At 63.0% G+C, this 12,272-nt stretch overlaps 1 protein-coding gene across 3 annotated transcripts in view; it reads right to left on the bottom strand.

Annotated features, from left to right (window-relative positions):
• The window catches only part of Col5a1 (collagen type V alpha 1 chain), a 119,597-nt gene extending 108,424 nt beyond the window's left edge, over positions 1 to 11,173 (bottom strand). For all 3 annotated transcript variants that reach the window (XR_002817924.1, XM_004640415.2, XM_023700506.1), the window contains exon 1: positions 10,710 to 11,173. Coding sequence is in view for 2 of the 3 variants with exons in the window: in XM_004640415.2 (XP_004640472.1) it covers positions 10,710 to 10,827 (118 nt within the window). In the remaining variant the exon portion in view is untranslated. The remainder of the gene's footprint in view (positions 1 to 10,709) is intronic.
• Positions 11,174 to 12,272: the final 1,099 nt, after the last annotated feature.

Below are 12,272 nucleotides of genomic sequence, written 5' to 3'. Positions count from 1 at the left end.
GTGCACAGACAGGTGGGTGCGCAGGCAGGTGGGTGCGCAGACAGGTGCGCAGGCAGGCAGGTGCACGGACAGGCGGGTGCGCAGACAGGCGGGTGCACTGACAGGCGGGTGCACAGACAGGCGGGTGCGCAGACAGGCGGGTGCACTGACAGGTGAGTGCACAGACAGGTGGGTGCACCAGCAGGTGGGTGCGCAGGCAGGCTGGTGCACAGACAGGCGAGTGCACAGACAGGCGGGTGCACAGACAGGTGGGTGTGCAGACAGGTGGGTGCGCAGGCAGGTAGGTGCGCAGGCAGGCAAGTGCACAGGCAGGCGGGTGCACAGACAGACGGGTGCACAGGCAGGCGGGTGCACAGGCAGGCGGGTGCGCAGACAGGCGGGTGCACAGACAGGCGAGTGCACAGACAGGCGGGGGCACAGATAGGTGGGTGCGCAGGCAGGTAGGTGCGCAGGCAGGCGAGTGCACAGGCAGGCGGGTGCACAGACAGACGGGTGCACAGGCAGGCGGGTGCACAGGCAGGCGGGTGCACAGGCAGGCGGGGGCACAGGCAGGCGGGTGCACAGACAGGTGAGTGCACAGGCAGGTGGGTGCTGTCTGTGTGGGGGTCAGGAAAGGCTGAGGTGGTTCCAACTGCCACGTGAGGCGTTGCGCTCCTCCCAAGTCCAATCGGTGTCCCACAGGGGACAATGAAAAGGTGCCAAGCCCCAACACAGCGGCGCCTGGGCCCAGTCCTGTGTCCCCACACTCGGAGTGGCCTGGGCAAGTCCTGGGTACCCATGGTCTCCACCAGCTCTCAGGAGCATCCCACCTGGTAATCTCACCGCGCCACCCAGAGAGGCGGAGGCGGAGGTGCAGAGACGGGGCCAGCCTTCCAGGACCCTCCGTCCCCCTCCAGAGTGCACGTCTGCAAATCACAGCTCAGCCCCCAAGGATTCCTTCAGTGCTGCCCGTGAGACCCGCAGGGAGCGAGGACACCCGCCTGCTGTCATAACGGCCTCACTTGCGTCTCCTCGGGGTGACCTACATCTCACGATGCGGGCCGATACCACCCACTCCACCCTACACCTGGGAAACTGAGGCACAGAAAAAAACTAGTACTCCTGAAGTTGGAAGATGAGCTCTGCAGCACTAACCCAAGTCTTGCGATTTCACGAGGACTACTAGAGCAGGGGTGCAATATTGCCTGCGGCCTCTAGGTGGCACTCTTGTCCTTGGACTCCAGCCAGAGGGACGTCTGAGGCTTCAACGCTCCTGCTGTCAGGTAGGCCTGGCCCTGCCACTGTCCACTGTGAAGTCCGCTGCCAAGATGACCTACAACTGGAAATGCAAAGTGGCACACACGCAAGACAAGCCCTCGTTTTCGTTTGCAATGAAATTCCCCACACTGTCCCCAGCAGACTGGAACAGGCCGTGGCATACCCAGGAGGCAGACTGGCTGGTCTCCTGGCCATTTACAGGACCCCGAGAGGAGTCACCCCAGAGCCCTGTCCCCAGCAGGGCTCGTGGGACCAGCCACTCGCCTCAGCCCCGTGCATGCTCAGGGCTGGTGCCTCTTTCCTGAGATGCTGGCGGCCTAAAGATGTGGATCACACGCTGGCCCTGCCTGCCTGCCACAGCCACCCTATGGCTGAGCTACACAAGTATCTCTTGGGTGCTCTGACCACCCCTAACCCCACCTTTGGCTTCAAAGGGGGAGCAGCTTACAGCACCTCCACACCCACCCCGTGCATGCAGACTGCACCTGGCTGGGCCCAGCCCTCTGCCACGGTGCCTTCCTTCCCACTAAGTGAAGCCGGCAGCAACCAAACAGGCCTGCAAAGCCACTGGGCACCCACTGCTGGGCCCACCTCAGAGAGCACATGGAAGGTGCAGGGCAGGGCGCGGGGCTGTGGACAGGTCAGAAAGAAAGTGACAAGAAGGCACGGGTCACCCCCAAATGCCCCTCCGCAGGGCTGGGGCAGAAGGAGGACAGGGAGGATTTCACCCCTGGTGGGGACAAAGCTCAGGTCCACAAGAAGCTGGACAGCGCCACATGCCCAAGGCCAGGGGCCACTTCAGAGCTCCGCCGCTGCCCTGGCCAGCTGCAAGGCAGCTGGTTTCTCAGCTGCCAACAGGGGAGCACATGTCTCCCCTTGGAAAGATGCAATCAGGGAAAAGCAAGGCACTGGGGGTACTGGGGGGACAAATACCCCAGAGCTGGCTCAGAGCCAAGCAACCTCATCCTCCAAGCCAGAGACTAATCCGACCACCTCAGGGGCCTGCAGGGCAGTCAAGGCCACCAGGGCAGAGGCCAGGCTGGGGACAGGAGGGGACTGGCCATCTGTGCCCTTGGCCTGCAGCTCCTGACCAGGACACTGCCCAGCCCCACCCAGGCTGCGAATCCCACTCGCCCGTGGCCGAGCAGCTGTTTGCAATGGGCCAAAGCCCTGGCTGTGGGGAGGGAGGAAGAGACGGCCACAGCAGGGCCAGCAAGCCGGGATGTACTTGTATAAGCTGATCCCAGGCCTGACCCTCGGCGGGCACCGCCCTGCCCAGGGGCTGTGCTAGTGCAGTGGAGTGATGGGACAGGCTGGGAAGGACAAGCGGCTCCCACCCACCCAAGGATCATGGAGGACTGGGACACCCTCGAGCCTGGGTCCTGGGGGCAGCAATCAGCCGCTGTCCACTGCTCTGCAGGTCAGGCCCAGCAGCTCCCAGTCACACCACCTGCCTGGTAGAGGCTGCACTGCCACACTTGGGGCCCAGGAAACACAGGTAGGTGGAGCTGGCCTGGAGGAGAAGGCCCACGCGGCCTTCATGGGTGGACCAAGGACTTTCAGGGCTCCAAGACCCTGATGGTGGAGAGCACAGAGCCAGTGCCCGTCCCCGGGACAGGAGGCAAGCAAAACCCAGCCCAGCAGCATCCATGCCCATGTTCACCACCAGGCCCAGGAGCCCACGGCCCACCAGGAGCCCACAGCCCACCGGGAGCCCACGGCCCACCGGGCCAGGCGACCCCAACTCCTCCAAGTTCACTTTGTTCATCTGCAAAATGGCCCCAAGGCCAGAGGCCAGGCCACCCGCTCCCTGAGCCCACTCTGTGGTCTCTTCTGGGGCCCAGGCCTGCTCACCGGCCAGCTCTCGCCCTCCCCACTGCCCACCAATTCACCTTCACTGCCAACATGTCAGCTGCCCTTTATTCCTTCTCCATGTTTTGCATAGACCAGTGAGCGCTACACGGTAACCACAGCAGCAGCCACCGCTGCCGCCATGGAGCCCCGGTGTCCAGGGCTTTATGGCCACAGGACCACCACCCCCTGCCCACATGGGTCAGATAAGAAAGGTTAAGGAACACACTCTAGGCCCTACAGCTCAGGACCTAATCTGCTCCTGGGCCTCCAAAGCCTGAGCCCCACTGCATCCTGGAACTTTCTTTTTGGAGGTCAAAGGGGTAACCCGACTGCAACTGGGGCCTGTAGGGACTCCTCCCTCTGCTAGGCCCAGAGTATCCCAAATGCCTGACTGGTCACCCCATCAGTACTGGGGGCTCCACAGGCCCCAGGCTCCAGCCCTGGCCCTAGGAATCCACAGCTGCAGAGCAGAGCCCTGGACCCAGACTGACAGTTGAGTGGGGTCCCTGGCTCCACCAGCAGGTTTTCTTTGACCTGGGTCCCCTGCTGAGCCCCTCAGGGTCCAGCTTGAAGGTGGAGGCCTACCCTCCTCTGCTGCTCTCCCTGGGCAGGACCCAGCAGCCTGCATCATCAGTGCAGCCCGCACCTTGCCTGGACTGAGAGAAAGGCACAGGGGAGTGGGTCCTGGGCGCCGCAGCAGGCCTGTGCCCTACACGAGGACCCTGCCTCACACAGGTCACACCATGTGCGGGCCTCAGGGCTCCATGGCAACCCACCTGCCAGAGTACATGCACCCCGCAGCCAGGAAGGGAGCCTGGAAACTCCAGCAAGCCTTAGAGACCAGTGTGCTGTACCCATGCTGCCGAAGGGGACACTGAGGCAAGCGGGGAGCTGCTTAGGTCCCGGGCGGAAGACGGTCCCCGGGCTAACAGCAGGTTCTCTTTCATACGTGCGTGCAAATGGCCACGGGCATGAGGTGGGTCTGTCAGGGCAGGAAGGGTCAGCGCCCCGTGGGTGGCAGCCAGGCGGAGCTAGCTTAGCGGGGTCCCGCCCTTGAGCAGCCCTTCAGAACACAGGCCTTGTTGTGTGATGTGTGAAATCCTCACGGTCAATCACAGCACCGTGAGCTCACACTCACAGCCGGACCGTGGGACCCCACCCCTCAAAGCCCACTCCCTGGTCCCTGCTCCCTACACCTGCCATGGTAGCAACCTGCGGACTAATGGAGAAGAGGACGTGCACCTCAGGGGCAAGGACAGAGCCTGCACCCCACCAGGGGACACCATAAAGATGAAGGGCCCCGGGGTGCCTTCTCCCCAAATGGGCCAACACCTTCCATGAGGTACCCTCAGCATGGTCCGGGAACCTGGCAGGAACCCAGCTTTTGGGCTGGTCCCAGGCTGCCTGCAGGGGCACACTAAGCTGAGCTCTCTGAGCCCGCCCACCCCCAGGGCTCCGAAGCTTGGCCAAGCATGAGAAACCCAGGAACCAACGGAGGCCAGACCCTCCTCTCCGCCTGATCCCCCACAGCCAGGGTCCTCCCAGAGAAGGCCCTGCTTACTTTCCATGCATAAGAAGGGTCCCCCATTAAGACATATCCCCTGGCCACCGCGGGACGCTCCAGCAGGCAGACGAGAGGAAGCCGCTGGCCAGCCACAACCCCTCACCTGGCTTTCAGCACAGCTAGGGCACACATAGGCGACCCCAGTGACCTGCACTGAGGTCTGGCAGTGCTCCCATGGTGGGTGGACCCCAATTTTCATTACTCCATGCCAACTGGACTCACAGCCACCATGTACCACCCAGGGCTGCAGGAAGTAGCTCGAGGGCAGGGTCTAGGGTAAGTATGAACAGGAGCCAGAGGAAAGCCACCCACAGGAAAGAACCTCTGCAAAGTCAAGGCTACCTTCAACCAGGGAAGGTGAGGATGGCAGATGAATCTCTCCGATTGGCCAGTGCTCCACTGAGTTGTGTCAGGAGACCTCCCTCTGATTGGCCAATACCCTGTTAAGTGTAAAGGGCTTCTCATTCGCTAGTGCTAGGCTGTGTCAGGGGCTTTTGTCTGATTGGCCAGTACCCTACTGGAGGCTTCCCCGATTGGTCCATGGTCAGAATCTACTGACTGAAGCATTCCACTGCCCTTGACACGGTGAAGCTGCCTGTGTAGGTGCTGTCCCTCACGGCCAGGGACCCCCTGCAGGCCAGGATGCTCACCTGTGCACCTGCACAGCAGCCATAAAAGCTGCTACACATACTGACGCTGCCCGATCCCTTCCTGCATGGACAGGGCCAGTACCCACCCTCAGCTCCCACAGCAGAAGAGAAGAGGCTGAGTCACATTTTCCCTCACGTTAGAGAGCATCCCCTTTTCCCTGGAAAGAGGGGCCAGGCCCTTCCACTTATGCACCTTTGCTAGATGTCCACTTTTTTACGTCTTTCGGTGGCACTGATTTAAAAAGCCCACCCAAACCCCTCCAGCCAAGGTGCTTTGCAGGAAAAAGAACACAGAAGACCAAACTTTCCCTAAGAACACAGGTCTAGGGTACAGAAAATAAAGGCGTCTTCCTTGTGCCGCGGTGACTTGGAGGACCAGGAACCCCCACACACACCAGCTCTGCATAATTACATTTTAAGAAAAGTGGGTCAGACTGTGGTTCCATGGCTGAGGTCTGAGTCACGGAACGCGCTGGTGACATTTACCACTAATGCGGGGTTACTCCTAAGGCTGGGACGCTTCCAGATAAATGACTGCACTGATAGGAAGCTGATGGGCTGGTGGCTTGGACGGTGTGACAGAGATGACACACAGAGGCCGCCACCTACACCAGACTCCGGCAAGCATATGGCCCGCAAGTGTCCGCCTAGGAGCTGGGGCTGGGGCCGCCCTAGAATGCCCTGGGGAGAGGCCGGAGTTCCCTCTGGGCCCCAGCTCCTTGGTGGAGAGAGGTGGCCACGAAGGGGGGGATGGGGGCACGCTGAACGACAGGGGGCCAGGACAGCCATGGCAGGGGAGCTGCAGTGTGTGGCCAGACAGACTCCAGGGGTCCATTTCCCATCACCCCATGAGGGAGTGACCCTGCCACCCTCCCTCGAGAGGGAGGCTGGATGCAGCCGGGAAGCAGGGGGCCAAAAGCCCGTGATGGAACCTCCTCCCCGCTGCCTCAGGGACCCCACGTCATAAGGCTGATGTCAGGGCTCACTCCTACTTTCTGAGTTGTGTGTGGAGCCCCTGCCCAAATCCTGGTCAGCATGCCCTTCCCACACATGGGTAAGCTGAGACACGAGGTCCTGACTGCACAGCCTGGGGAGCTGGAACCAAGATGGAAGCCTGGGCCCTTCGCTCAGGCCTCCTGCCTTCCCCGCCAGGCCACTCTGGGTCTCCGAGTTGTGCGCTGCAGTGGCTGTAGTGCTGCCTGTGGGAAGGCCACACAGGCAACCTGCTGGGTCCTGGGACATCTGTGCGCTGGGCCAGGAATGGCAAATCTAATACCGACGCCAGATGTGCAAATGGTAACAGAGACTATGAACAGCGGGCAGCTGGGGAGCAGAACAGTGACATAGCTCCGCCCCCATGGCGGGCGGGGACCCGGCAGCAGGGGCCAGAGCCTCCAGGGCCACCTCCATCCGGGCATCTCCATCCTGCAGAGGTCCCCACAGGTGCTGGACTCTGCATGCAGAAGCAGCCAGAAAAGCTGTGCAGACGCGTGCAGGGTATGTGACCTCGCATGCTTGTACTTGCATGCACAAAGAAACTCACATACAGACACGAAAACACAGGCACCCACGCAGACAGCCCGAAACACACGCGCACATCAGGGCACAGTCCTGCCATGGGCTTCAAAGCAGCTTCTTTGGGGGGCCTGCACAATGGGGCCACGTGGGAGCTGGAGGAACCCCGAGCACAAGGCAGGGGGTGAGGGTGGCCAGCCAGCTAGTTGGAGGCCCAGGCTCTGGAGTTTCTCCACACAGCATCTCTACACGGAGCCCCTCCTTGCCTGGGGCGCCTGAAATCCTGATGCCCAGCAAGAGCCCTGTGTTCTCCCCTTTCACAAATGATGCAGCCAGCAAGAGGCCCATTCACCCCGCAAACCAAGAGCACCGTCCTCCCTGATTCCACGGAGGAGAACTGAGCCCCGGCCACTCCTGGAATCCAGCTGTGTGACCGCCAACAGCGGCTCTCCCAAAACCGTCCCCAGAGGCCTCCACGTCCCAGGCCAGGGCACACCTGCTGCTGGTCAGCCCTCACGGGCCAGGCCCCACCACCCATCCTGGGGAGTGGGGACAGCAGAGTGTGGGGCTCACTCGTTCCTCTGCAGAGCTTCCTGCATTCGCTTAGTGCAGGCTGCAGGGAAGACAGCCATGGGGGCTGCCAGCCCTGTTCAGGAGGGGTTTTCCAGCCAAGGGAAGTAGGGACAGAGCAATGGAATGTACTGTCAGGAAAGAGGGACAAGGGCAGGATTAAAAGCAGCCCCCTGGCATCTGTACTGAAAGTCGAGGTGAAGGAAGCCAGGCCGGCCCACCCCACCTCCTCCAGGCAGCCCCACCACACAGGGCGGCTCACCTTCCCAGCTGGGCCCCAGGGACCCAGCAGGTCCACTTGGGCTAGGGGTCTGCTGCTAGCTGGGACCAGTGGACCCATTCACCTCCGTCTCCCCACAGGCTCCTAGGCCAGGGGCCGAGGCAAAGCCTCAGGGGTCAGGCAGGGGGCCTGCTGAAGCGCCAGGGAAAGGAAAAAGGGAAGGAAGGGGGCCTGGGGGGACAAGGTGGAGGGGGAAGGAGGGCCGGCGCCTGGCCTGTGCCAGCTTGAGGGACCCCGCCCTCCAGAGCCCACTGGGCCTGGCCCAGAGTCTGACAGAGCCAGGCACTGGGCCTCTCCCAGGGGGAGCTGATAACCAGATGTGAGCCAGGCGACCATCCAGAGTCAGGAAGGCCGGGCCAGCAGGAAAGCTGCCTCCCTTGGGGCCCAGGCACGGAATCATAGGGCCTAGGACCCCAGGCTGGGCATCTCAGCCTGTGTGAGTGCTTGCCACCGGCCAGACAAGGGCCAGCAAATGTGTCCCCAGAGAGACTGTCCTGCCTAGGTTCCTCCTCGAGATGCAGCAAACACCGTGTCCAGGTGGGGGTGACTCATTGCTGGCCCTGGGGGCTCCAAGCGCTGTTCCACGCTGACCGCGGCCCTAGCTGCTGGGAAGTGGGCTCTGACCCTCGTGCCCCTGCTCCTCCCACTGAAGTCTGGACTTTGGGGAGGAGACATCAGCTGTGCAGGCGGAGGGCGTGGCGGTGGGGAGTGTGCAGAAATATCCCAAGGGCGGGGTGGAGGCCCTGCCCTGGCCAGCACCCAGGAAAAGCCTGGGCGACATCACAGAGCTCAGGCCGCAAGCCGGGCACCAGGCAGGCACGCCCGCAGGCCACAGCTGGCGGCCACAGCCCGGGCGGGCAGGCAGCAACCGCAACTGCAGCCCCAGGCAGGGAAACGTGGACGAACGGACGGCTGGCCTGGGGAGGGCTTCTCGGGGACTCTCCTGGCGCCCTCTGCCTCTTGCTGGCGCGCGCTTTTATGGGGAGGGGAGGGCGCATGGAAAGGATGTCCTTGCAGCCAAGTCGACTGAGTCAGAGGAAACTTAACCACTTGCTGTCAAGACTCCCAACTTGGCCAACTCTCCCTGCGAAAGATTGCAAAAAGCCATCACGTGCCTGGAGCCCACCAATGGCGTGCGGAGGAGATGACCTCAATTTCCAAATATTGGGGTCACATTTCATTTCCCATATGCTCCTTCGCTGCTACAATGTCCTCGTCGAGCAGCCCCGAGTGCACCCTAAGCCTTTGCTTCTTCCCACGCTTGGCCGAGACCAAGGTAGGGGAAAGGGCTATGTTCTCAGAGAACGTGGAAAACATCTGGCACATCCCAGGAAGGGGAAGAACCCGGGGGACAGCTGGCTGGTGGCTGCGCCTGCCTCCCCAGCATGTGCAGTGGACAGCCGCCCCTGCTGGCCGCACACACAACATGACTCCAAAATGCGTCCCACCCTGGGCGGTGGGGAGAGGTTTGTGAAACCCATCCACAAAAGCAGCCTCTTCACCCCCTTCCCAACCTCTTTTGACAAGAGCAGAGTGTCTAAAGCCACGGTCACAGTCTGAGGAACCCCACTTCCCTCCCCAGGAACTGTGCCTCAGACAGGAGGGGACATCAGAGAGCAGGAGGGCTGGGGAGCCATGGGCGAGCGAGCCAGGGGTGCAGCCAGGGCGAGATTTCTTCCAGAGCCCTGGGGAGCCCCAGACCAAGTCCCTGCACGGCTGCAGACCCCCTTATCACATCATCCCACTTTTTCTACCACTTCTCTGGGGCTCCTCTTGTCCCTCACTTTCAGCTGACCCCCACAGAAACACAAGGCCAGACCCCAGACCTCAGGACCCAGGACCTCTGTCCTCCCAATGAATCCAAGAACCACCTCACCCCAGACTCCTGCGCATCCCCTAAAACCCACCAAGCACAAGCTCCACCAGGGAAAAAGGAACAGAGCATTTCATTAGCAAGTGGAACAAGGAAAGTTATTTTTCCCAAGTCTCCAAATGAAGTAGATGGGGACCTGTCTGGACAAGGCTGGGCGGGTCCAGCTGCCCACTGCCCCTGCATGTTCACCCCTCTGCCCATGGGACCCTGGGCCTTCACCCTCTCCACCTGTCCCTGGGCTGCCCAGCGACTTCCAGGGACTTGCGGCTCTGATACTGGAGGCCTGCACCGTGCCCCCATGGTACAGAAAGCCGCTGTCAGGAAAGCTGGCCTGGGAGCTGGAACAGCAAGACCAGGCAGGAACAGGAGACCCGCCCTCCCTGCAAAGCGGGGCTTCTCCTGAGAGCCCCCCCCCCCCCCCCGGCCGGGGAGCCCTGCTTCTGGGCATCATCTGAACCATATCGGCCCAACTCCAGGGGCACCCCTCACTGTGCTCCATGCAACCCATCTTTGGGCAGCGACTCCATGGAAAACGCCCTGCCTCCCGGGGGTCCGGGGACTTGGCCCGAACAGAAGCCCATTTAGGGCTCCCCAGCGCGCCTGAGCACCGAGGTAGCCAGAACCACAAGAAACCCTCTCGGAAAGACCGGCACCAGCCTGCAGAGAAGGGATGTTGGGGAAGCCCAATGCTAGGGGCCTCAAATTTGGGGTACCTCCGCTGTCGGGGGGTGGGGCAGGGCAGATGGACGGGCTGGGCTCTAGGGGGCGACCCTTCCCGGGTTTTGGCACTGGCCCTTCTGCCAAGGGCTGTGCGAAGCGGAACTGGCTGCCCGGGACGTAGGGACAGCAAGCCAGGTCCCGGGACAAAAGTTTGCACGCCTCGCAGACACGCTGACGAGCCTACGGTAGATCGCACACGCGGCCTGCGTGGGCTCCGCGACAGCCCCACCCGGCCGCGCGCCTGGGGAGGGGACTGCGCTGGGTTGGCGTCTCCCTCTGCGGGCCCCCGGCGAATGGCATTCGCCGGCTCGGTCGTGCATTCCACAGGCCGGGGAAAGTTCTCCAAGCGCGGAGGAGGCGGCGTCAAGCGCCCGGGTGACAGCGCCCCCAGCTCCTCGGCCCTGCGCCCGGCCCCGGCGCCCTTACCTGCGCGGCTCTGCAGCGGCGCCCACAGCAGCACGAGGAGCAGGAGCGACAGCCGGGACAGCGGCAGGACGCCCAGGCGCTGGGGGCAGCGAGCTTTCCAGCGGGTGTGGACGTCCATGCCGGCGGGGCGCGGGCCGGGGAGCACGGGGGCGCGCGGGGGCGCACGGGACGCACGAGGGCGCGGGGCGCAGATGCGGGGGGACCCCCGGCTCAGGAAGTCATAGGGAGGCGGCCTCGCGCGGGCTCTTGGGGGTCGGGAAAGGGGCGGCCGGCGCGCGCCCGCGGCGGGGGCTCCACTCAGCACACGGGGCGCCGGGGACCCAGCTCGGCTCGCTGGCTTGCGCGGCCTCCTCCGCTCTCCGAGCGCTCCTCGCCGCCGCCGCTGCCCCGCGACCCGCTCCCGCGCGCGCTCCGGGGAGTGAGGTCCTGCGCCAGCCGGGCCAGGAGTGCGGACCTCACCCGGGGCTCCCGGCGCTCAGTGCCCCCTTCCTCCTCCCTCTCCCCGCGGGCACCCGCGGAGGGCTGTCGGTCCCCGCGGTCCGCAGCGAATCAGAGCCGCGGCCGGGCGCGGCGAGGACGGCCCGCGCCTCCCACTGGGCGCCTCAGGCGAGGAGGCGGGGACAGCGGAGAGGCGCGGCGAGGAAGGGGCCGGCCCGGGGCGGGGCTGGCCGGGCCCGCGCGGGGCGGACGCGTGGGCCGGGGGCTGCCTCGGGGTCCAGCGCCCACCTGGGTTCCCACCCCTGTCCTCCCACTCCAGGTGCCAGTACCTGGCGGAACTCCAAAAGCCCGATCCAGAGGGAGGCCCCGAAGTTTGATCACTGTAAGTTTAAAAAGAAAAAAAAAAAAAAAGTTGCTGCTCGCCCGCCCAACCTTTTCTTTACTTGAAGCGCAGCGCGCCTCTTCCGGGCGGAGACTACCCTTCCAATCCAGCCAGATGGGGCGCCCAAGACTGTGGCAGACCTGTGCCCCGACCAGGACCCGCCTGCTACCCTTCTGGGGACAGCAGATTGGCACGGATGTCTGACTGGGGTGTGGCTTCCAAGAGGGCCCAGGCTTGGACATCTGCGCTAGGGATCAGGCGAGGTCTGGCTGCAAACACCCACCCCTCTGCAGAGCCTTCAGGCTTACCCCCGGCCTGGGAGGCTGCCCTGAGGCCTGACTCAATCCTCCCAGCCTCCTCCGGGGCTGCAGGGCTTCGATTTAGAAAGAAGGAATCAAAGTGTATTAAGAAGGCTTTCAAATTTCAAACGCTGAGCCTGCCGCAGCCTTTGAACAGGCGCATCAGCCTTCACGGGTGCCAGGCAGAGCTGGGGTCCCTCTACAGGTCTGTCTGCAGACTCTGAAATTCCCCATCACTCTTCAATCTTGTCCTCATGGAAAGCAGGGTGTGGAGGAGCCAGGCAGAGACGGGGTCAGCACTCACCCGAGGGCCACTCTCCTCAGCTCCGCGTCTGCCACATAGATTCTTGTCATTTGTAGGTGCCAAATAACTGCACAGAAAGGAGTGGCAGGGTCTGTGTGTGTGCTGAGGTGCCGTAAGTAAAACAAAGTTTGGTGCTAGCT

Source organism: Octodon degus, unplaced genomic scaffold (assembly GCF_000260255.1).
Source record: "Octodon degus isolate 3935 unplaced genomic scaffold, OctDeg1.0 scaffold00123, whole genome shotgun sequence".
Classification (NCBI taxonomy): domain Eukaryota; kingdom Metazoa; phylum Chordata; class Mammalia; order Rodentia; family Octodontidae; genus Octodon; species Octodon degus.
The sequence above is the reverse complement of the archived record's forward strand: the minus strand, read 5'-3'. Positions and strand labels throughout refer to the sequence as shown.